Source organism: Lolium perenne, chromosome 6 (assembly GCF_019359855.2).
Source record: "Lolium perenne isolate Kyuss_39 chromosome 6, Kyuss_2.0, whole genome shotgun sequence".
NCBI lineage: Eukaryota > Viridiplantae > Streptophyta > Magnoliopsida > Poales > Poaceae > Lolium > Lolium perenne.
In genome coordinates, this window is record NC_067249.2 from 213854190 (window position 1) to 213879874 (window position 25685).

Here is a 25685-nt window from a genome sequence, read left to right on the forward strand (position 1 = left end):
CTCCTTGACGAGGGCTTCTGCCCCGCCAAGGTCACCACGCTCTACGATACCGTCTTCGAGCAGTTCGACATCAACCACGACGACACCGTCGACCAGGCCATGTTCCGCGAAGAGATGCATCGCGTCATGCTGGCAGTCTTCGAGGGTCTCGGCTCCCAGCCGCTCTAGGTCATCGGCGATGACGAGGGAGGGAGCTTCCTACTGGAGGGCGCGGAGCATGAAGCAGCCATGATGTTGCCAAGGTCCAAGTAGAAAGCATGAAGACGGTTGTGGAAGCCGACAATAAGTGATGGCATCGACGGGTCCACGTCGGACCGTCGGAGGATATGTGTCCACTGGCGCATGTGCATATGAAGAAAGTAAAGAAAGTAGAGAGTAATGTGACACATATATACATGAGAGTGTCGGCACGTGTGTATGTCCTATGTATCAAGATGGAATAAAAACCTTTTTGGTGTGTTTGGATGTAGTGAATTGGGCATGTAATTGGGGACTAGGAATTCATGCCTCTAATTACATCGTTTGGGTACACAGAGAATTTAGGTCTGGAAATAGAGGCCAATTTCAGCTCGCGTCCGTCCGAGGTCATTTCTCTCGCTTTGCAATACATACCTTAGTATTGAAATCATATGCTCCGCTTAACGCAGCGCATCTCGCCCGCGCCGCACACCCCCTTCGCTATTTTGGGCCGACGATTAATTCTCTAGAGTATGTTTCTCCGTGGGTGCGTGAGTCTGGCCTGTTTTCCGTTTTGGTTTTTTTGTTTTGGGTTTTGTGTTGTGGTTTTCTAATAGTTTTTCGTTTCTTTTATGTTTTCTACTCTGGTATTATGTTAGTTTTTTTTTTATGCTCACCATTTATCTTTTCTTTCGATTTAAAAACCTTAGACTTTTGAAAAATGTCCAGTTTTGAAAAATGATCAGATTTTAGATTTTAAAAATTAAGCTTTTCAAAAGCATTTATAATTTTTTTAGAGAATATTCATATTTTTATTAAAATCAGTTTTGAAAGTTTTCAGTTTTCAAAATGTTTAAAAAGAAACAGGAAAAAACAACAGGAAAAAAAGCAAACGCTTACTTGAACGGGCCGCGGCCCAACTGAAGCGGTGTATAGGAGGCTAGGAGCACCCCTCTGTAAACGAGCCAGTGACCGGCCGACCGCGACCTCCCCGGCCGTGTGCGAGCGACCTGCGCAACCTGGAGCAAGCCGCCGCCGGCGCGGTGAGTCCTCCCCGTCCTCCGTCCTCCGCCCTCCTCTCCCTACCCCGCCCTACTCTCCTTATTCTCGGCCTCCTCGTAGGAGCGCTCCACCGGCGGCGTCCGCCCCTCCATGACCCTGCCCCAAACCCTAGTCCAGCAGCGGCCTGTCGGGGTATAGATTTTTAAAAGAAAAATTCTTATTTTTGCTGTAGTTTGCTTAGACCTTTGGCTCTTTAGTAAAACACAGTTGATTTGATCACTCGAAAGATGCGGAATATAATTCTATGTGTTTGAGCAAAGTGTACTATAAGCTACAAAGTTAGGCGCAATTTTGGTATATTTTGAACTGTATGATCGATAAATGGCGAATTTAGTAATAATACCTAAAATAAAATTTTGCTATGTATTTTAGCGTGTCAAGAAGTAGACTTGGTAGGAGATTCTACCTCGTGTGCTCCTTTCAAGAAGTCGTTCCAAATTATAGCGTCGAAGAAAAACCCTGGAACTGTTTATTTTCATCATGCCATTCACCATAGTGCTTTGTCCGAGTAGACAATTTTAGGGGTCACTTAAATGCAAAGCTTTGTTCATTAATCCATTATGCTGTCGAAAGGTTGCTTGATATGCCAATTTCTCTCCACATGGTTAACGTTGGCTTGTTTCCCAGTCAAAAAATGGTGAATTTTTAATCTGTAGTTGCTAACTTCGATATGTTTTGATTTTGAAGTTCTTTATTAGATTGTAAAAGTTGAATTGAGGCGTAATTTGGTTAGAAAATTAAGAAAACCACCAGACTAACTGAATACTCGCTGCTATCAGTTGGTCAAGTAATTTCGAAGTTTGGTTAGTGGATATTAATCTCTGCAAACACCTATTCCCTTTTAGTGTCATGTTGCAGTGTATTTATCTGGTGCTGTAGGACTTAACTTTCTGTATTTCATCTTCTTTCTTAAGATGGATGCCACATCTCTTCAATATGAGAACCAGAAGCTGGTGCAACAATTGGAGGCACAGAAGTCTGAAATGCATATATTGGAAACCAAGTTCACGGAGTTGAGGAACGAACAATGTTCTTATGACGATACTCTGATTTCTCTGAATAAGATGTGGAATCAGGTTCTTTCCTCTGAATCTCATGTAAACTTTTTTTTATGGCTCTCTTCTGGCTTGCCGTGTTTCTTATTAATAAAAGTTAATTATAGCTGATTGATGATTTAGTCCTGCTTGGAGTTCGGGTTGGTGGGGATTTGGACAATTTACAAGCGCTTGACCATGAAGATGTATCAGAAGGTTGCTACCTAAGTTGTTTAATTGCTAATCTTGCATTATGAAATTTTCTTTTTTTGTTTGATTAGCGATGTTGCCTTAGCTGATTGTGTGTTGTTGTTTGTTCTTCAGATTCAGCCGAGTCATTTCCTTCTGAGGAAATATTTCTCTTCATGCTCTTGAAGTCAAAAAATTCTAGAAATAATGATGGCAGTAGCCTGCTAAAATTCGTTAAAGAAGCTCTTGCTTCACGCCATTCGGCAACTGTTGCTCTGATGAGGTCCCTCCAAGAGGCTATTGCTGCACAACAGGCTAGAAGTGAATCTCTGTCATTAGCTTTAAATGGAGAAAAGTCAAATGAGGGTAAAGAAACTAATATTGTGCTTTCCCTCCATTTCTCTTTGCACTGTACTTTTTAATGTTTGCTAATTATGCATCTCTTGAACTGTATTTGTTAAATTTAGATGTTATTGATGCCCTTCAAAACCATAATAATTACTTGAAAGAGGTGGTTGGCAATGTCCGTCAAGCTATTTCTGTTGTCAATGAGAAGCACAAAAGGTATCTGGATGAGATCGAGGCTTTCAAAAACAACTACCCCGAAGAATTACGGGAAACCAAGCGTCTTTCAGGTTATTGTTCTGTCTTGTGTGCATTCTGGGCATCAACAGTTATTGTATTTTCTTTCTCATGTACATGTAATCTACACGAATGCATTTGGCTTAACTAAACATGACGTTCCTTTTTGTCATCTGGACAATTAAAAGTTCCCCCTTTTTTCAGAAACCTGGCTTTGCATTCTTGACAAGGCTGGCCTTCCATCATACTTTGGATATTTCTTATGGAAATAATTTTATTTGTGCTTAAAGTTCTGGCAGTAAAACTGGAGAAATGAACTGTATATGTTTAACAGATCCTTGCCAAATCTTTACCTACTAATAAAGGAAGTAAGGTTTCTCCCCACTTTTTTCGTCCGTTTTAAAATTGCCCTTAAGTTTGAGTGCAAATTACAAGCAATGCCACCGGTAAGTCAACGAAACGGTTTGTTGTAGCAGCCTATCGAGAGGAGAACACCTCGCGCTCCCGTCGCTGGCGCCCTTGACGCTCCGGTCCATCGTGAACAAGAAAAGGCAGCCTGGGTTGCCCACCACAAACGAGGAAGCGCCCTTGGGCTTTAATTTGGCTGCTAAACTTGGGCTTTAAAAATAACGAGGGTGGTTCCTGGCCTACGAACGTAGTAACAAAAGTGGTGTATTGATGTTTTCGGCTGAATAGTCCCACATCGATTTTTTATAGCAGCTTCATCTTGTTTATATACGCTCGGAAATTCCAATCATCAGCGAGCAATTGCATGAGCTGATGGACCGATGGCGATGGAAGAGAGAGCACAGCCCAGCGCTGGAGCTGAGGGACCTGGGAGGTCCAGGACGGTGGAGCAGATCGAGATCGTGGGATGTGAATTCAGAGGAGGAAGAGAAGGGATCCGGGAAGCACTGATATGCTGGGAATCGGGGATGTGCGGGATCCGACTGGTGCCTTGGCGCTTGTACTCCCCGCCCAGGTAAGATCTCGTCCGAGCTGCGCCGGCGGTGAGCCGAATAAAGGATGCTGGCGGCAGAGCATCTAGATGCGAAGGAGTGCAAGAGGCAAGGACGCCCCATGGAAGGACGGGTGGTCTTGGTTAGGCTCGAGTCTACAGCAGCGAATGGCTACAACACTGTATGCTATCTCAGTTTATTATCTGGAAATTTTATAGCTAAGATAGCTCCACAATCGGGGAGAAGGTCGGGAGTGGTGTTTTGGAACATGGGAGCATATGCTCCGGAAATGGTGAATGGAACCTAGGTGCGCGCGCACCCATTTACGAAAAGTTCAAAAAAATGCTATTTAAAAGTTTCAAAAAAATGTGAAGTAAATTTTTGCATGTATATATTATGTTGATACTTACTTGTGTGTGTTTTCACGGAAAAATACCATTGTGTGTGACTTACACAAAAATGACAAAATGCAAATTCCTATTCCTGTGAATAGTAAAATTCCTATTCACTATTCTCATTTGGACATTTTGTCATTTTTATGCAGGCCACACACAATGGTATTTTTTCGTGAAAACTCACGTGAGTAAGTATCAACATAATATGTAAATGCAAAATTTTACTTCACATTTTTTTGAAACTTTTAAATAACATTTTTTTGAACTTTTCGTGAATGGGTGCGCGCGCACCCAGGTTCCAAACGTCCGGGTCATCACCCCCTCTATTTTGAAATACATCTTAGACATATTTTGAATTTCAAAAAAATTGAAACCAAAAATTCGCATGTAAATCTTCTCGTGCTACACGCTTACAAAGTTGTTTCATAAAAGATCGACTTATCATGTGACGTGTGTAAAAAAGACAAAACTCAGTGCTAAAAATAATGATTTTGACAATATAAGTTTTCTCTTTTTTATATAGACCACAAAAAATATTGGTTTTTCGTGAAACTTGACGAAGGAACATATATTATGAAGATGTACATGTAAATTTTTTTATTAAAATTTTTCGATATTTCGAAATATGATTTTTTGGTAGAGGGTGCATACGCACCGGGAGCCGAATTGAATTTCCCGGAGAAGGTCTCAGTATCTTATTTCCGTCTGTATGTTTGGAAACGTGCAGTTGCATACAGTTTGCTGCAATACCATTCTTTGTCATGTGGACATTCTCTGGAAAATTAATTAAGCAACTCCGAAAGAATAATTCAGATGGATGCCATCCTAATTGCCTATTACATGCTCGCCTTGAGTACTTGGTTTCATGTCGGTTATGCTGTGTGCATGAAAAAATCAAAAAAAAATAATTATCGATGGGGTTTGCCTGGTACTAAGAGAATTTTGATCGAGACGAGTCATTAAGTGTAGTAAAAAAGCACATGAAGAATATGACATCCAGAGTGCACCATCAACAGATTATGGAAATCTATAACGTGTGCACTAATTATAGGCGTCCAAGGAAAAAAGAAGGCAACAAAGAGAAAATAATCTTGGATCTTGGATATTTTTATTTCATGGATTTTCTATCGCCGGCTTCTTTTGTGCCAAATAATTAACTCTAGGTTTCTTTCTCTTTTCCTTTTATACCTTCTGTTTCAAATCAACATATCATGTATCTGAATCATTCAGAGGTTCGAATTTTAATATAAAACAATCAAAACTACCATAGGACGGTCCTGGTTTAATGCCACGCCATAATAACAAATATAAATGCGGCGGGCAGAGGTGGCGACGACGTCTGAATGCAATACATTTTTTTAATCTCCCGTTGCAACGCATGGGCATTTATGTGCTAGTAGAAAACATAAATACATACCATATCCTGGTCAATGCTACCAAGTTCTGAGCTATGAAAACTTATTCAAACTTTGGTTCTAAAGCAAACCAATCCATATGCATGTGTACATATTGTAATGCAGGTGAGCTAGAGGAAACCATGGCAGAGCTTGAGGAAAGTCGACGGAAGTTGGTTATTCAGCAGTTGCAGAGACATGGAGGTTTGCTAATGAACGGATCTGGTTCAAATGGTGTGAATGGTCTTTCAACTGATAAGTCTTCAGACAAAAGCATGGGCTGGGGAGATCTCAAAGATGCTGTTGATGAGGCTAAGGTACTTTCAATTATACCAAATTCCATCATTCTTCATATGTATGCCTTATCTTCTCAGCCTTTATCTTATAGCTGCTAATTTGTCCAATGGAGGCCAGACTCTTGCAGCAAACCGTCTGTTTGAACTCCATGAGACTCAAGAGGATAATCTGATACTGTCTAGGCAGTTAGAAGATCTTCAGGTTGGCACTTTTGTAATGGAGGATGGGGTTGACATATTTGTTGCAGTTTTGAGTTGGATCCTAATTTCCTTCCTTTAATTTGCATCCCGGTGCTTCTATGTGTGCACTGTACAGGGTCAACTAAAAGACGAAAAATACATTTTCACTTCAAAACCATGTACAATTCTAAGCGATCAGTTGCATCATCTGAATGCTGAGATAGAACGATACAAGGGTCTGGTTGAAGTATTACAGGTACCATGCTTTTCCTCTGATGTGCTGTTTTGCAATGGTATTGTTTCTTAATCAGCTTTTACTTTCTTTGATTTTAGAATGACAAGAACCAATTTTTGCAAAGGGAGAAAGAAATTTGTGCAAAAGGAGAATCAGTCGACAATATTAAACAATCCAGTACCACTTGCGAGGCCAAAATTGAAGAACTGGAAAATCAGATTCTGAAATTCATGGCTGAGAAGAATGATCTTGAGATCAAGGTTGAGGAATCCTTGCAAGATTCAGGTAATGGGTCTGACTTGGTAGCTTGTTAAATCAGGATCTGTGGTTCACCTCTTCCTTCAGAATGTAATATACTTCTTAAATCCTTGGTATAGGTAAAAAAGACTTCAAGGATGAGATTCATGTCATGGCTGCCGCACTCTCCAAAGAGATGGAAATGATGGAGAATCAGTTGAATAGATCAAAGGATGCGGCTTCTGAAGCAGTAGCATTACGTGAAGAAGCTGAATCCTTAAGAACCCTGTCAGCTAAGAAGGTCTGTCATTGACCTGGACCCATCTTAATTTATGTTTTTAAACTGGCACTCAGTCTGCATATGTAAAAGTATACTGGAATTTTCATAGTCATGTCTATGAATGTTGTTATGAACTTACCATATTGGTAGTAAGATTTCCACACACTAATGAAAAATAGACCATTTATGTTTTTTACATTTGATTTATGTGCGCATCTACTCACTGTGCTTTGATTTCAGTTGATGGGTTATTCCCCTCATTCATATATCTGACATATAGATTAATTGAAGGAGCAAGTACCTGAATTAGTCCATTCTTACAGTTTCATGAACCGAGTTGGCGATGATGGATAAACACTGTTTGAGGGAACTTTCTTTATTGACAGCATTCTATAAAAAAAATCGAAGCCATGACTTAAATAGCTCACCGCTAGCACATGACCAACTCAATCCAAACCAACTTGATCTAGAATGTAACATGTTCAAACATGATGCATGTATTTCTCAAGATGCACAAGTATCTAAACCCTGTAATCAAGCTACTGTCTCTTCCATTTACGGTTACCTTTTCGAGTATAGTATGCAGAAGTGTTTTTTTCACATCTAATTATATTAATATATATATATGGCGTACACACTATTGTCATTTTATCTTGAATATTTTATAAATGAAGGGTACACAAAGTAATAGTGAATGAGGTCTAGGATAGATTATGGTCAGTCTAGTATCATCAGATTAAAATTGACATATTTCTTCTTTGCTAAAGATTGGTGACCATTTCCAGAAACTGGAATAAAATTAATACTCTAGGTATCTTCCATTGAACACCATGAGCGTTTACTTAACTGGATTCTGGTTGCCTCACTTGAATTATGTGTTGAGAAGAAATATGTGTGTACTTTGATGCCGTTATGCATACTTGCACTGCTACATGTTCATAGGCTCATTGTTATACCTTCAAACAGACTATTCACTAACTATTTGCATACAGTTTATCTTAACAAAACTCTATACTCTATCATCCTCTTCTGGAGAAATTATGAATAGCTAACCAAACCTCTAGTACAAAAAATCTGATGAAAGTATCTCCAATTTTCAGATCAATGAACACAAGGAGATATCTGATAGATACAACACACAACTCACTGAGATCAAGTCCCTCAAAGCATTGGTATGGTATAATAAATATCTCTCCTTGTCTTCTAGTAGTGCTGACAGCCTGAAACATATTTGCTTCTCTGTGAATTTTTTTCCTTTTCCCTCCACCGGTGTTCTCTCAGCTCAGCGTGTAACTATCATCATGTTGCCGCACAAGCAGTTATATCTGATTTTTCATCAGTGTAGATCCGCCGAATAGCTGAATAAAGGAGCAGCTGGAGAGCAAGTAGCCTGGGCCTTGAGCCAATTAGAGATAAGAAAAGATAGGATTAGTTACCTTAAGGTGAGATATGATCAAATGTGGTTAGATTTTCAGGCTAAGAAAGGCATGTCTCTAAAAGAGACAGCATGTACCATATGTTCATCATGCAATGATAATAAACTAGTAAAGATCTAATACCCACTCCCTCCCATATATGCCTTATCCTTGGCGACATGGCCGTCCTACCCAGTACTCTCGCTACTCGGAGCCATACCTCCATTGCCACATTCTTTGATGCTCGTACTTGGCCAAGTTCAGCACACAACAGTCATAGTGTGGATATCCTGCATTGTAAGGTTACAGAGCTTGATTGGGTAGCTCTAGTATTTTTGTGATGATCTTGATTAACAGTTATTGCTTAATCTAGCATACAAATATATCCAGCCTTTAACTAGCTACGTGAAATTAATGTTATTTTCCAAGGGCCCATGCTGCCATATTTGGTCAATTTCTATGCAGAGTAAAATCAGACCTGAACTGTATATTTTGCTAGTCACAGGGGCTATCAGCATATCAGTATGTTATATTTAGAAATTAGGAATAGAATCATGTTTGCATAGTTGGATATAGGTTGACCATTTTCTCTACTAAAAGGTTTAAAATTTAGCGACTGCAGAGGGAACAAAAAACTGATTAAGAGTTGTTGGTAAACAAACATTTGGTAGTGAAGAACTAACACAGTTACATATTTGTAATTCATGTTTTCTCAATGATTTTTTTGGCAGATTGAGACGTTGGAAAATGATAAGCAGAAGTTGGAATACATTGTGGATATGTATGGGAAAGAATGTTCTGAGTCGAGGTATGACTTGATTGTTATCATCACCATTCATCAGTTATATTGATTTTTAATGATTATGACTTATGCTTCTCTTAAATTATTAGTAATTGCATAGTTGTACTCTCCATCAGGGTTTTGAATTTCTCTGTTGGGAAAAAAAATCTGCTTAGTTGGGATTTACAGTTTACCACACCTTGGGAACAAGAGAACGAAGTTGATACATAATCCATTTATGATTGTTAAAAGTTATGGTTTATGCTTTATGTTTTTGAACACACATACTATGATGTGTACCCCTATTATAGCAAAGGAAGTTCATCTTTACTGCAATTCTAAATTTTAGTTTCAGTTGTGTGGCTCACTTATACAATAGGCTCCCAATCTTCATCAGTTGGAGGATAACTAGCCTAGCAAATCCAAGGCAAACACCCAACAACACTCACCAACCTGATGGCCTTTGGGTAGAGGGCCCAAATCCAGTAAAGCCAACAAAACTAGTGAATCCTACCCAGGATTTAAACTCCAACACACACCGATGTCATAGGGCTTTGGAGGAAGAACAGAAATCAACAATGCCCAATTGAATTCTATTTCCACTCAACCTGTCTGTTGATTCAACACAAATTCATAAGAGAAAGCTCTGTATCCTTTGATCATATAGGTGCAGAAGGGGTATAGTCCAGCCCCTTAACTGTAGGTTTAGATGTGCCAAGTCACATGCAGTAAGTCAGACGGTCTGACATCCCTTTCTCCTCGTCAAATGCTGGGGGATGACTGATGCAAGAGGAGGTCAGACAGTCCGAGATTTGCCTCTGTTCCTCACATCTTCGGTGTACGTCTGACTTCATATTGAACGGTCTTCGATGTAGCGTACCATCGGTGTTACTATAAGATGGACAGGCGCAAAGGATAAGTGTCACCATTTATGCCTTGTCTTGGCTATTATAGTCCAATCCGTGTGGCGCTTGAGCTTGAAGTCGTTGACATGGTGATGCTTGTTGAGCTAACGACTTCAGCTATATGGAGTCATGGACTGTTACAAGTTTATGGCCAGGTCACATCTATCAAATTGTTACAACAAGTGATGAGGACGTTGATTTGGATGCGCTAAGTCGCTAACACTAGCTGGCATATATCTTGTATGAGAAAATATATGCGGTAAGGAAAAAAAAATCTTAGATTATATAAGCTAAATTTTCCGAAGAAGGAAGTGTATGTCAGTCTGCCGCTTTCTGCAGTACCAAATGCTCATTGATTTCGCCTCAAAATGCTTCATAGAATGATAGGCAGTTGACAGTTTCTTCTATTTGGCATGCACATATATTTTGCTTCATCTGTTTGATTCTTATTTTACACTTCTGTGCATCTAGGACAATTGCAGAGATCAAGGAATCAGGAAACCAAGCTCGGAAGCAGGCTGAATATTTGAGAACTAGTCTAGAGGAGCATAGTCTTGAACTTCGTGTAAGAGCAGCAAATGAAACTGAAACTGCATGCCAGCAAAGGCTTTCATTTGCTGAAGCAGAACTAGAAGAATTAAGGACCGAGGTAGATGCATTCGAAAGGTTAGTTATCTGCTCTTGGAGACAGTTTGATGTGTGTACCACTGCTAGAAGCAATTGGTGACTGTTTACTTTCACTCTCACCACTTGAAATAGTTGTCCAGTTTACTAGGAGCGCTGTTTAAAATATTTATCCATTAGGGGGGTCAGGAGTAGTTACTGCAGTTGTTTCATCCTTGTCCCTGCTATTAATGATGTGAAAGATGTTGAGTGTGTTAGGTACATTATTTTTTAATGGCTAACTACTTTATACTTCCCAAATCCGCTTGTTTTGCCGCTCAATAGAAATACACTCCCTTAAACCCTCATAGCTGTCACAACTTATTTCTAATTTCCATTTATCAAATTCTGAAATTAAGACTCAAATGCCCAAACAAACTGGATTCATTTTTCAGCCAGAAACCAACCCAATTGAAAATCTGAACTGGTTGGTTCCAGTTTAACTCCTGCAACGGCTTCCTAAACTTGTTACTTAGATTTTTGCCAACCTGTGCTGTTCATATGTTTGGCAAACTAGGTTGAAACTGATAGTCTAATGCGATATATCTCAATTGTCTTCATCTTGCTATCGAGTATTATCCAACTGGTTCTTGCGATCAGTAGTTGAGATGAGCTGTATTATTTTCCTGCTGCAAATTTTGTGACAACCAGCAGTATATGCTATCTTTGTGAATCAGTGCATATTATATTGTTCAATGAGGAGTTGGTACTCTGTATCCATTCTGCAGTTTCATACTTTGTATGATCTTTTTGCCAGAGATGTTCTGGAACTCAACGAGGCAATAAAGATTAAAGAAGCTGAAGGAGATGCTTATATCTCTGAAATTGAGGTTAGCTCATTTTTACTTTGTTAGCAGCTTTTTATCGTGCTTGTGTGCACGTGTGAGAAAGCATATGATGCTATTACTGCAGACAATTGGTCAAGCATATGAAGACATGCAGACACAAAATCAGCATCTTCAGCAACAGGTTGCCGATAGAGATGATTTTAACATTAAGGTGCGTAGCATATTTCTCCTGATGCAGACACTTCACTGCCAGCTTTCTGGGCTCTACACTTTTGAGGCTGTTGCCCTAGGTGGCCTGGTCTATTTCTCTTTCCCTGCCCCATCTGGAGTAGTGGGGCACATCACCTTGCCTTGTCGCCTTATTAGTCATGCAGTTTGACCACATCATATATACTCTGTTGCATTGCCAGAAGATCTTGTTGCTTTTTACTAGTTCCCATTAATAACTTGATTCTCATTTAACAGCTAGTATCAGATAGTGTGAAGACAAAGCAGGCCTCTGCATCCCTTCTCTCTGAAAAGCATTTGTTACAGAAGCAACTCCATCAAGTTAATAGTTCACTGGACTCATCTAAACAAAAAATTGCCCGTGGTGAAGAGCAGGTAATCTCCGAGTTAGAATTTTGCTGTCTGCCAACCGTATTTGAAAATCACACCGACGCAAATCTTTTATAAATATATTGTGTGTGTGTTTCTGTTTACCATTGAGCTGGTTTTGAATTTTCTTGTTTAAATAATTGTCACAGATGAAATCCTATGTCGCGCAAGCTATAAAAACTTCTTTGGAGAACAGGCATCATGTGATTAACCTTGAAAAGACTCTGATGGAGGTGTCTGACACAGAGAAGGAGCTCAAGTGGCTTCGATCCACCGTTGGATCATCTGAGAAAGAATACGAGCTAAATCAGAAAAAGATAGCTGAGCTAAGAGTGGAGCTAGAGCGCGAGAGGTTAGTGTTACTTTTTGGTTCCAAGTTTGTCTAGCTATGCTGTCACCAGGGCTTAGTCATTACATTTCTTCGCTATTTCAGAGGCGAGAAGAGAAAGCTAGAGGAAGAATATGAAGAGGTGAAAAATGAAGTCATGGAGCTGACTTCTGAAAACGAAGAGGCTACTATTCAGAAGCTTCAGGATGAGATTAAAGATTGCAAGGCTATTCTCAAGTGTGGTGTGTGCTTTGACCGACCAAAAGAGGTAATTAATTGTCCAGTGAATTGCACAGCTTATTTTTGAACGACGTGGATTTGTGTGACTCAGAATGAGCAGCTGAGATCTAACATTTAATCTATTCACATGTCACCAAAGTGTAAGCTTTTAATGTTGTGACCACCTACAGAACTACTGCTGATTAGTCTTATGTTCCTGTCTTGGTTGTTGTCAGGTTGTGATCACCAAATGCTTCCACCTATTCTGCTCACCATGTATCCAGAGGAACCTTGAGCTCCGCCACCGAAAATGCCCAGGTTGCGGCACCCCATTTGGGCAAAACGATGTGCGAGAGGTGAAGATCTGAAATCCGTGAGGTTGGCTCTAATGACAACCTACTGGTGTATGCTTGTAACTTGTAATTATGTAGTTTATGTTTCTCGTGGGGGCGCTTAGATCGAGCACTCATAGGCCTTCCTGCAAAAAGTGAAAATGTAACAAAGCGTTGTAGCTTCTGTGATGTGTGTCTGAGTGTAGGATATGTGGCTTTACATGAGGCTATTGCTAAGCTGTTTTTAGTTATGTTTGTACTTTGTAGTGAACTGGGAGTAAACAAGAAATGAATAGAAGGTGAAGTTTTGTTTCTTTTCGAAAGTGTTTATACGCTAGGACGAACATACATTGGCCTCTGTCTATATCTCTTGAACTAGAAAAGTTGCTCTTGCTTGAACTCAGAAAGTTTCATCTGTGAGATAAAGCTACACGCTGATGTTATTACAACAAGGACGAGAGCAAGATTATTCATACTCCACCCATACCAAAAAAAAAAGGATGTTGTAAATTTGTCTAAATTATACATCCGAATTTAGATATATGAGTGATATTGTATAGATACGTTTAAATTTAGACAAATCAGTAACATTGTTTTAGGGGATGGAGGGAGTACAAATTTAGCATGATTAAACTACATTAATATTTACACTAGTTATTCAGCTATCTCAACAAACATCTCGTCTAAAATGTACTCCCTCCATTTCATAATGTAAGCCGTTCTAGCAAACTTATAGAACAAACTGATACTACCCAAGAGTTAATTTTTCTTCAATTTTTTTTTTTGTATACGAAACGGAAACTGGACTAAACTATTAGATAAACAAGCAGTAGTAGTTTTTTTTTTAAATGAACTAGCAATAGTAGTTGACAAGCGAATGAGTTGCCACGGGCATGCCGGAGCACGTCAGCGATGAAACCGCCTACCCAGGTTTAGGAAGAGCATGTGGACGCTAAGGGGCAACCGAAAAGTATCTTTGACATATGAGCACCAGTGATCCTGTTTTTAAAAAATCATATTATTTGAATTATAAAAAAATGATATTAAATATCCACATACATATAAACATTTCAAAGATACGGTATGAATTTTGGAGAAAATATGTTGTATTTTGATCTATAGAAAAAAGAAAAATTCCGGACAAATTTGTTTTTTTTTCATGTAGCTCAAAATACAATGTAATTTCTACCGAAAATTTGCAAGAGTATTCAGGACATATGTATGTATTCACGGAATAAATATGACGAATTTTTTAAAACGCTGATATATAATTTTTAAATATTTTGAAAACCAGGAGCACTGTTGTGCTAGTAGCAGAGTTCAGCTGCACATGTTGTGTTGCTTTGGTATTTTTATTTCAGAATTCTTCATTGGCATTAGCAGCAGACTGTTGATCTGTTGTTTACCTAGTAACAGATTTGTTACTACCTAGTAGCAATTGAACTGTTAGCATATGATTTACAGAAGTTAAGTATTTGTTTCAGAAGTACAAAAGTACAGGGATACCATATTGAACCGATCGGATAGGATTTACCTTCCTTCAGCTTTCTAATGATCTTTCTTGGGTACTAAAAATCACATGTGTTCTATGGATCTCCTCGCTACTGATTTCATAGGTAATCTCACATGAATGCTATAGAAGAAAGGGGTCGGAACTAATGTACATGCCCTAAGCTGAAACAGCCTACTATGGGACGCGGTTCGCGTTCGATCCGCCCCAAAGTTAACATTTATCTTTGTGGTGATGCAGAAGTTTCATCTCTGAAAGAGACGCAAAACAACTTGGTCCATTCCACAATCTAGGTCGTAGTGCTACCAAGTATCGGTAAGAGGAAGATTTGACCAAGAATTGCTCCATTAACTTGCAGGCTATGTTGGCTGCAGGCAGTGGCGGAAGTGGAAACACATGCAACGCAGCCAGCCTGAACTCAGAATTCAGAAAAAAAACAGCCAGTCTTAGAATTGGAACTGTGGAGCTGATAGCGGGCAAACCTGAAGATCAGGCACCACGCTCCGAGACAGACACATGCATCCTCTGATGAGTATATCGGACTGGACTAATCAACATCAAATTTCATCGGATCAATCGACGGCAGGAGACAGACGGAACAACGAACCAATCAATAAAAGGTAGATATCCAAGAGATCGATCGATCGATCATGTACAAGGTGGTGTGAAACATCCTAAATCCAACAGCAAAACTTATATACAAAGACTGAAGAGGAAGCACAGATCGCCAAATCAACCGATCCACGGATCATCCATCCGGCAAGAGGAAGCAGGGCCTGGGCTAATACCCGGCGGCTATCCCGTCGCTGGCGCCGGCGCCGCCCTGCTTCTTCTTCTGCACCTTGCCCTTGATCCACTGGAAGCCGTGCGCAGTGCCCTCCTTCACCTTCTTCAGCCCGGTGGCCGCGGCCGCCTTGGTCTTCTCGACGCTGCCGCCGCCGCCCTGCTTCTTGCCGCCGTCGCTTGCGGCGCGCGGGCTCGGGTCGCTGCCAGTGTCCCACTGGTCCGCCCACGACGTGCCGAACGAGTTCTTGCGCTCCATGTTTCCCCAAAGAACCCCCCTTCAAGAGAGAATCAAGATTGCCACGTACTGCTTTTCCGATCCTGGTGTTTAAGCTGCTCGATCTCGGTCGACCAAATGGAATGGAATGGATCGCCGGGGAATGGCGGGTTTTATACTCGGGCGGGGCAACTAATTAACCGGAGATTGTCCTGATCTGGGGAGTTGAATATGGCTGCACGCGCGTCGGAGTACGCGGACACGGTGGCAGCTGCACCTGCCTGCATGCCGGTTTTGACCGGCGTCACCGGAAGGCTGCGTGCGTGTCGACGCGACCTGGCTCCGAAGCTTCCTTCCAGCCGTAGGTGGTTGTGGCCCGCATGTCGGTCACTTAGGGCATCTCCATCGGCGCGACGCGCCATTTCAGACGCCCAAAAGTGGTCGCGAGCATCCGTTTGCGTCGCCCCGCGGACAAATTTTATCCGCTCGTCCGTTTGCGTTTTGGTGTGCTCTCACCGGGCGACCCATTTTTTGAATTGCAACATAGTTGAAAACATTCAAAATAGTACATAAAAATGCATAAAAACTATACAAAGTAGATTTATAGGCCTAGACTACTTGCTTCCTGGCGGGCCGGCGCCATCGTTTCGTCGCTCCGCCGCCTCCCGCGCGGCCGCTATGGCTCGGTGCGCCGCCGCGTCCTCTTGCAGGCACTGCTCCAGCCTCGCATTGGTGGCGTCGTCCTTGAGCGTCTCGAAAGACTCGATGAGGGCCCTCTGCTCCGCCGCCTTCTCCTCCGGCGTCGGCACATCAGGGTCATCAGAGGACCAAGATATCTCCGAGTCGGAGTCCTCTGCTGCAGCGACGGCCGCCAGCCTGCGCTGTTCCAGCTCGGCGTCCAACGCCGCGTGGCCCGCCAGCTCCTCCTCTGCTTCCTGCTCCGCGAGTGCCAGGGCCGCGGCATCCCTGACCGGGTCGAGGAGGTCGCCCATGCTGTCTTCGGAGTCGAACTCCTCGGAGGAGCTCGAGGCCGGAGGAGGTGGAGTGAGAGGTGAAGGTGGAGGCGCGGCAGCCTGCCCGCGTCCGGCGCTGCTCATGGTGGATCTGCTGGAGACTGAGAGGAAGCGGCGCTACGACAGCGGCGGCTAGGGTTTAGTGGTGAGGAGATGAGATGCTCGCGCCCCTGTATATATAGGTCGGAGGCAGGGCGACGGCCGCGCCACGCGTGGCATCGCCATTACTACATGCGCAGAGGTAGGCGACGGCCGCGCCACACGAGGCATCGAAATTTCCAACTGGAGCGAGCTAGGTGCTGGACAAGTAAGCCAGTTCGGGACCAATTAAAAGACTAAGAAATGATCAGGGAGCCTGGCTAGAAGGAACTGCTTACTTGAATCCTATGATCTCTGATTATTTTACTGGACTGTTTTCAACAGAAGTTTATGACACTGACCCAGAACTTCTGAACAAAGTTAATCCCCGGGTAACTAATGAGATGAATGAGGCACTTCAGCGATCGTTCTCCTCAGAGGATGTCAAAAAAGCTTTATTCTCTATTGGTGATATGAAGGCGCCTGGATCTGATGGCTTGCATGCTATATTTTTAAAAAAATGTTGGCACATTATTGGTGATATTTTAACTCAAGAAGTTCTGGCTGCAATAAATAATAAGGTGATCCCGGAGGGATGGAACGACACAGTCATAGTTCTGATCCCTAAAGTGGAGAGTCCTGAAACTATAACACAGTACAGGCCCATCAGTATCTGCAATGTTTTATATAAGGTAATATCAAAAATGATTGCTGTTCGGTTAAAATCTTTTCTTGATGAGATCATTTCACCGGTTCAGAGTGCCTTTGTTCCTGGTAGACTTATTACAGACAATATTTTAGTTGCTTATGAAAGTATTCATTACATAAAGAATAAGAAAGAAGGAAAAAATGGTTATTGTGCAGTTAAGCTCGATATGCATAAAGCCTATGACAGGGTTGAGTGGGGTTTTCTAGAGAATATGCTTATTAGGCTGGGATTCCATCAGAACTTTGTTCAGCTTATCATGGCTTGTGTTAGTTCAGTGAATTCTAAAGTAAGATACAATGATCAAGAAACACAAGAATTCCTTCCTACTAGAGGTTTGAGACAGGGGGACCCTCTATCCCCATATATTTTCTTAATTTGTGCAGAAGGGTTATCAAGTTTATTGGCTCATAGAGAGGAGGTTCGTGGCATAGAAGGTGTAAGGGTGTGTAGAAATGCACCATCAGTTTCACATCTATTATTTGCTGATGATTCCCTGATCCTTATGAAAGCAAACAGAGTTAATGCAACCTCGTTGAGACAAGTGCTTGAGCATTACTGTGCAAATTCTAGACAGATGGTGAGTGAGGCAAAATGTAGTATTTTCTTCAGTCCTAATGTTGATGTACAAGTCAAAGAGGAGATGTGTACAGAACTGAATATCATGACTGAAGCCCTATCAGACATATATCTGGGGTTGCCTGCTATGGTGGGGATGAAAAGGAGTGATCATTTTATGTATCTTTTGGAAAGAGTTATCGCTATTTTGCAAGGATGGAAAGAGAAATTGCTATCTATGGGAGCAAAGGAAATTTTGTTGAAGGCTATTATTCAATCAATACCGGTTTTCGCAATGGGAGTTTTTAAAATTCCGAAGAATATATGTAAGGACATTACTGATGCTATGGCTGCGTTTTGGTGGGGAGATACTGAAGAACAAAAGCGTATGCATTGGAGTTCATGGTGGAAAATGTGTATTCCAAAAACAGAAGGAGGAATGGGTTTTAGGGATCTGCACGCCTTTAATCTAGCTATGCTTGCTAAACAAGCGTGGCGATTATTGACAAAAACCTGATTCTATTTGCGCACAAGTGCTCAGAGCAAAGTACTACCCCTCAGGCGATCTCCTTAATGCTGGTCCAAAACGGGGTTCATCTTTTACCTGGCAAAGTATTGTAAAAGGTATCCAAACACTCAAGAGAGGTCATATCTGGCGTGTGGGTAATGGGCAAAATATCAATATTTGGAAGGATCATTGGATCCCTAGTAACCTATCAAGGAAAATTGATTCTGCAAGAGGACAGAACCTTCTCCGAACTGTTAATGAGCTAATTGATCCCTATACTGGGTTATGGGATGAAGATTTGATAAGGGACACCTTTCATCCATTGGAGGTTCAAAAGATTCTGGAGATTCGTATAAGTCCAAATCTAGATGATGATTTTGTGGCATGGCATAAAACAAAGACCCATATTTTTTCTGTTAAATCTGCTTACTACACTGAATGAGAACATCAGTATCGGATAAAGATTGGGAGAACTGATGGACAAGGGACATCTATGAAGAACCCGGTCTGGGATATTCTCTGGAAGCTAAATTTGCCATCAAAAATTAAAAATTTTGGGTGGAGGGCTTTACATGGTTTGATCCCTGGTGTTGGGGTGCTGGCAAACCGACACATTAAGGTTTCAGCCCAATGTCCAATTTGTATGCAGGGGTCGGAAGACATACGACATCTTATGTTTACCTGCTTGAGAGCGAAGGAAATCTTAAAGTCTCTGGGGCTAGAAGAGGTGATCAATGAATTCATCTGTTTAGATAGATCGGGGTCTGTTATTTTAGAGGAGATTCTCAGAAGCAATGTTAAGAAGTCACCTGTTCTAGGACAACTTGGGCTACAGGAAACTATCCTAGTTGCTTCATGGTACATTTGGTGGCAACGAAGAGAATCTGTTAAAGGTGAAAAGGTGGCGCCACCAGGCCGATCAGCTTTTTCTATACAAGCTTTGACACTAAATTTTGGTATAGCAGCTAAACCCTCTGTACCAAAACAGTTGCGCTGGACGAAACCCCCTCGGAACAACTATAAGGTAAATATAGATGCATCATATTATCCTAATGGCAGGGGAGTTGTGGCTGTCATTATCCGTAATCACCTTGGTGGGGTGATCTCGGGGGGGGGGGGGGGGGGGCATGGCCAAAGCGTAATCTGATGGATGCTAGTGTAGCGGAAGCTGAAGCACTTCGACATGGCCTGTTGTTGACTGAAAACCTGGGATGTTCTCCAGTTGTTGTTGAATCAGATTGTCTAGAATTGGTTGAAGCTTGCAATGGTGCTGATCTTTGGGGGCCATATACACCAATTCTGGCTGACTGCTTTCAAATTGGACAACGTCTAGGAATGCTCAAGATCCAACATTGCCCAAGAGAAGGAAATATGGTTGCTCATAAACTTGCAAAGCGATGCTTTGAGACTGATAGTATTATTCAATGGGAGGGAGATCCACCAAGTCATGTTTTAGTAGATGCCCTTAATGATTTAGCTCTCTTGAGCAATGATGTAATCGAACAATGATTCCAGTAGCAAGTTTCAGACGTACTCTTTTCCTTACCAGGGTACCGAAGGGGACTGGAAGGTTTTTAATGAGGCGGCTTGCTTGCTAGGTTAATATATTTGTGTTTTCAAAAAAAAAAATTCTAGCCGGTTTGCTGCTATTTGGCCACACATAGAGCTAGCTTGGTTGGGCTAGAGAGGATAAATACTACATCATTTTCTGTTAGCAAAAAAATATGTATTCAACTGAATATCCATGAATAAATGTGTGCATGCCCATGCTGCCCGACGTTGATATTCTCCTCTAACTACCAGCGAGCTTGTGAAGTGTCCATCGTATCAAAGATTTACTTATTTATTACTCCCTCCGATTCATATTACTTAACACTAATATAGATGTATCTAGATATATTTTAGTTCTAAATACCTCGATTCTAGTCGCAAGTAACATGAATCGGAAGGAGTATATGAATCTTATATTTATCATATTTTTTCCATTTAGTACATTTTTTCCGGAAAGAGTTTCTATTTCCATATTGAATGTTAGGAGTGTACATATTTCTGACGGAAGTCAAATGTACTTGTGAATTTGGAATGAAAAGTCATGGCGCTATATTAATGCGTGCATGTACCAATTGGACGGGCGACCAAACAAAGCATAGAATTTTCCGATGAAATCTCAAAAATTCTTTTTCCGGATTGGACGGACATGGCGATCCTGAATAGAATAGCTAAGAGCATCCCCACTCGTTTGGGCTCCCCACGCCCAAATCCGGCGAAATTTTCGTCCGGATTGGAGGAAGATTTAGCGTGGGGAGGCCCATTTTCCCAGCCGCGAGCCCAGGATGGATGCAACGTAATACGACGAATTCAGATAAAATAGGCGAATTCCTTCAAACATAAGCGAAATTTAATGATATTTAACATATAGAGGCGAGTTCGTACATAAATAGGCCGAATTCGTACATATATTTGAATTCGGCGATTGGCAAACTAATACTAAAACTAAAAGTGGCCTCCTACATGCCGAAATGGCGGTAGAAGGTCATGTAGTCGCCGCCGTCTTCGTCGTCGCTGGAGCCGGCGTCGTCCTGGGGCGGCGGCGCCTCGTACCAGCGGCTCGTGCCCTGGCCAGCGTCGCCGGCGCGTGGAGGCGACGGCCGGTAGATGTCGTCGTCGCTGCTCTCCTCGAGCTTGATCACCTCCCTGGGCGCGGCGTTCCGCGAGGACGGCGGTGCGGCGGCGCGGGCGGCGAGTTGTCGCGCGGCGGCCAGATCCAACATCCGCCGCTGCTGCTCCGCCTCCTGGCGCTCCCAGTCGCGCCTGGACCACTCCAGCGCGGCGTCGATGGGGAGGCTGTTGTCGGCGGGCACCAGGTCCTTCAGCGACCTGGCGATCGCCTCCGCCACCGCGGCGTCCTCCGCGCGCTTCGCCTCCTCCTCGGCGAGCTGGTTGGCGGCGGCCGCGGCGGCCTCATTCTTCGCTGTCTTCCTCTTCCGCCCGCGTTGCGGCGAGGAGGGCTGGTCGCGGATGACGAGCGCGCCGCTGCTGCGCCCTCTGGTCGGCGGTGGGGACGCCGGCTCCTTCTTCACGGTGGCCGGAGACGGCCACTCCTTCTTGACGGTGGCCGGCGTCGACCCGCCGGACCTAGACGCCGATCTCGAGCCCGACGACGAAGAGGACGGCGCCATCCTCCTCGGTATCCAGGAACTACCGTGCCGGCGCGACACGGTAGCGGCCACCGGCGGCGGCATCCCCAGGACAGGGGAGTTCCTGTCCTCGATGTGCGTGAGCACATTCTCGAGGGTGCGGTTGGGCGCGCTCCACCATCGGCGGCGGCCGGCGGCGTTGTTCCTTGCCGGAGGAGGAGGAGGGCCGTCGTAAGCGGCGAGTTCGCGTTCGTACCTTCGCCGGAAGAACGCGATCCACGCTTCGTGGTTGTCGGGGTCGAAGCGCGGATCCGCGCGCTGCTCGTCACTGAGAGTGACGCGCACCTCCTCGATCGCCGCTTCGAGTGCGCCGCTGTTATCACCAGAATTTGACCGAGTCAGAGGTGGGCCGCGATCAAGATGAGCTTAAAGAATATACATAGAAGAAATATGTTAATCGGCCTTTATATGCAAAATATGGGCTAGTTGGCCCGTGTATCTGTAACATAGTAGATTACGTGTCGTTTTAGTTAGAGTTGGCAGCGTGCACGGTTGGGATTATTCCCACGCTAGAAAGTCCCCTGGACTATAAATATGTATCTAGGGTTTATGAAATAAACAACAACCAACGTTCAACCAACAAATCAATCTCGGCGCATCGCCAACTCCTTCGTCTCGAGGGTTTCTACCGGTAAGCATCATGCTGCCTAGATCGCATCTTGCGATCTAGGCAGCAGAAGCTTTATGTTGTTCATGCGTTGCTCGTCATCGAAGCCTTTTTGATGGCGAGCAACGTAGTTATCATAGATGTGTTAGGGTTAGCATAGTTCTTCGTATAACATGCTATCGTAGTGCAACCCTTGCATGTCTAGCCGCCCTTACACCTATCTTAGGTGTAGGGGCGGCACCCCGCTTGATCATTGTTTAGTAGATCCGATCCGTTACGGTTGCTCCTTGTTCTTCAAGGATTAGTTTAATATCTGCAATAGTTAGGCCTTACAAAGGGTTGGAGGATCCAGCGGCACGTAGGGTGTCGTTTGCTAGTCCTAGACAGGATGTTCCGGGGATCAACCTCGCGTTGGTTTTTAGGCCCTATCTAGGATCGGCTTACGATCACCGTGCGTGGCCGCGAGGCCCAATCGTGAGTAGGATGATCCGATTATGCGGTGAAAACCCTAAATCGTCGTAGATCGCATTAGCTTTATCTTGATCAAGCAGGACCACCATATATTCGTGCACCTCGTACGAATCATGGGTGGATCGGCTCCTTGAGCCGATTCACAGGATAACCTGAGAGCCGATCGAGGCTCGTATTTAATGTTTACGTGTATGCCATGCAGGAAACTAAGCGAGGCATCTCCATCACCTTCCTGACCAGGTATAGGTCAGGTGGCACGCCCTTGCATCAGCATCGGACGTGCGTACCAGAGGCTTTGCGGGCCGTCGCTCGGAAGGACCAGGGCCAGCCGCAGCCCTAGGTTGTTCCCGGCTCTACTGTGTTGCCCGTCGCTGCCCGCCGGTGGGTTTTGACCGCAACACATTCTGGCACGCCCGGTGGGACAAGCTTCTTCATCAACCACACCGCCATCTACATCTGAGATGGCGGACGGCACTCCAGTCGCGCACGAGGGTCGACCATAAAAGGAGAGTATGGCGCCCCAAACGAAGGAAAGCCGGTGATGAGACATCGGCTGACACGACGAGATGTAAGCCTCTTTTGAGCCATACAACCAAGATAGGGGCTAATTCAGCAGCTGCCCCGTATTATCTTTGCCATACGCTTCGCCTGCATTCAGCGTCGATCTAGCGGGTGACGGAAGACTGGAGTATGGGGTTACATCGGCTGGCAAGTTCAGGGAAATCAGCATTGGTCCTGACTGCAGAGCCGATGTTCGGGAATAATCCTACCGATAACCGCAGAACCGATATCTGCAGTGACCTGACAGATTCGGCTCGGGGGGCACATGATCAGGCAGACAGACGCATAGGCAATGAAATATTAGGAGCCGATGGAAAATCGGCTAGTAAAAAAAATGTAGCAAATACAGCCGAAGTAGATGCATCGGTACTTCTCAAGTTCAACGAAACATTTGTCTCTGGGGGCCCTACTGAAGAAACGCGTCGAGGGCGTGAAGGGCGTCAACTCGGATGCGATCTACCTCAGCGATCTCAGCCTCGTCGTCCTCGTCTTTACCCGTCACCAGCTGGCTGCTCGAGTGCGAATTTCAGCCAGATCGGTCTTCAGATCGGCTGTGAGGCCTTTTGCTTCATCTTGAGAACGGGCAATAAGAGCTTCCTTGTCTTGGATGAGCTGCTTGGTCACCCTGACCCTCTCTTCAAGGCTCTCCAGCTCCTTGCGCAGGGCCTCGAGTTCGGCGCGATTGGCAGAAGTGTCCATCTTGGCGTCCAGAGCGGCCTTCTTCTCGTTGAGCCGTTGACACTTTTCCGCAATATCGGCTCTCAGTGGAAGCTGGGTGCGGCGAAGAGTAACCCTTTGTCGAGCCGATTGCAACCTTGACTTGAAGACCGACAGAGTAACAGCAGGCCAGAGCTTCACTTGCAGTGTCATAGGGAGATGGGGCTGGATATCTTCGAGGATGCCCTTGACTTCCTCGGAATGTTCAATCAGGGTCTCAGTTGAGGAAGAGAGCAAGTCTTTGAGACGCTGGAGTGGGCCATGGACCGTGCTAAGACTCGGCTCTCCACTCGCCTTGGAAGAAGTTGGTTCGATGGATTCTGGATCGAACGTCAGCAAGCTCGAGAGATCACAACCCTGATAAGGCAAACAAAGCGAGTTTAGCATACAATGAAGAAGGTGATAGAGCCAAGGAGAAGGGGTATACCTCTCCCAAGGTAAGAGGAACAGCCGATGCAGTGATGATCGGTTTTTCTATGGGCTTGGCTAGGTCAGCCACTTGGTCGGCCGCGATCGTCGAGGTGGCTAGGTCCAGGGTGGTGGATGGCATCGGTACCTCCTCGACGTCTCCGCTAGAAGTTTCTTCGGTCTGCAGGAGGAAGTGATTAGCCGATCCAAATGACAATGGGTTAGCATGAAGTGTGACCAGGGAGATAATTACATTTGAGACCTCCTGGCTTGATGGAGAGGCTCGTGAAATCTTACGAACCCTTTTGACGCAGCGGCGCTTCGTGCGTGACCCCGATCTGGTCGAGGCTTGGGAAGCAGGAGGTTCGGGGATCGACCTTTTCTTAGAAGCTGGCGCTGGTGAAGCCGTCTGGCTCTGGGTGGTGGACCTCTCGGAATTTCCCGAGCTCGAGTCCCCTTGACTGGATTCTTCGGCCCCGCTGGGGGTTTCTTCGGTGGAAGTCTGCAGAAAAGAATACGAGCGTGTTGTAAAAGACTTGGAAGTGGATAAATGTGGACAGGGCCTGAACCAACTTACACGCAAGCTTTCTTGGGCAGGAGCTTTACGCTTCAGGGTTTTCCTGGCAGCCACCTTCCTCACTGCCATCCTCGCCTGAGTCGAGGCTCGGGGGGCAACTGGCCCCGAAGATGCTTTACTCTTGGGAGCCGATTTCGGTGAAATCGGCTGACTCTGCATTATGACTTTCTTCAGGGGTGGCGAGCTCTGGCAGAAGAGAACCACTGGTGCCGGAGGAAGGAACACGAAAGGGGAGCCGTCGGCTTGTGTGGGAGCCGGGCCATCTTGTTGCTGCCAGGAGATGGATGTCAGGTCACAAACAATCACCATAATGCTGTTACAAGAAATGTTTAAGTGACGGTACCTGGTCTGCAGGGATGTCATACTCGGCATCAAGTTGTCTCAGCAGCGGTCCTAGAGCCCTCCTGAAGACGTGGGTCTTCCACATGGACCACCAAGTTTCAAAACCGTCGGCAGTGAAGGAGAAACGGAGGTCGTGGGGAATTGGAATGGCCAAAGCATCAAAGAAGGTATAACACCTTTGGGCAGTAAGGATGTCAGGCAGTTCAGCTCTACTTGCTGTCAGGTGATGTAAGAAGAAGTGTGGAGGCACCTGTCCAAGACCAAGCTGTCGGGCTGCCACTACCGGTTGATAACACTCATAACCGGGCTTGATGATCCGGTTCGAGGTACTCATGCCAACAGGGAGGAAGCAAGGACGAATCATGATGGAGTACGAATGCTGGG

At 44.1% G+C, this 25685-nt stretch overlaps 2 protein-coding genes across 7 annotated transcripts; one reads left to right on the forward strand and one right to left on the reverse strand.

The window, feature by feature from the left end:
* Positions 1-1109: 1109 nt before the first annotated feature.
* Positions 1110-13362, forward strand: LOC127306050 (E3 ubiquitin-protein ligase BRE1-like 2). Of its 6 annotated transcripts, none has more exons than XM_051336650.2 (19): positions 1110-1220; positions 2154-2315; positions 2402-2489; positions 2598-2828; positions 2930-3097; positions 5919-6109; positions 6207-6290; positions 6405-6524; positions 6602-6788; positions 6881-7041; positions 8121-8192; positions 9167-9243; positions 10593-10787; positions 11542-11614; positions 11697-11783; positions 12038-12175; positions 12319-12521; positions 12603-12765; positions 12953-13362. In XM_051336650.2, exons 2-19 carry the CDS (start codon positions 2154-2156, stop codon positions 13082-13084), a joined length of 2532 nt encoding a protein of 843 aa, XP_051192610.1. In that variant the 5' UTR covers positions 1110-1220; the 3' UTR covers positions 13085-13362. The 6 variants fall into 6 exon arrangements, with proteins under 6 accessions (XP_051192610.1, XP_051192611.1, XP_051192609.1 ...); XM_051336649.2 differs by lacking the exon at positions 1110-1220 and adding an exon at positions 1264-1371; XM_051336651.2 differs by lacking the exons at positions 1110-1220; positions 8121-8192 and adding an exon at positions 1262-1371.
* Positions 13363-15150: 1788 nt separating this feature from the next.
* Positions 15151-15724, reverse strand: LOC127306051 (uncharacterized). Its single transcript, XM_051336655.2, has one exon. It carries the CDS (start codon positions 15598-15600, stop codon positions 15340-15342), a length of 261 nt encoding a protein of 86 aa, XP_051192615.1. The 5' UTR covers positions 15601-15724; the 3' UTR covers positions 15151-15339.
* Between the last annotated feature and the right edge of the window lie 9961 nt (positions 15725-25685).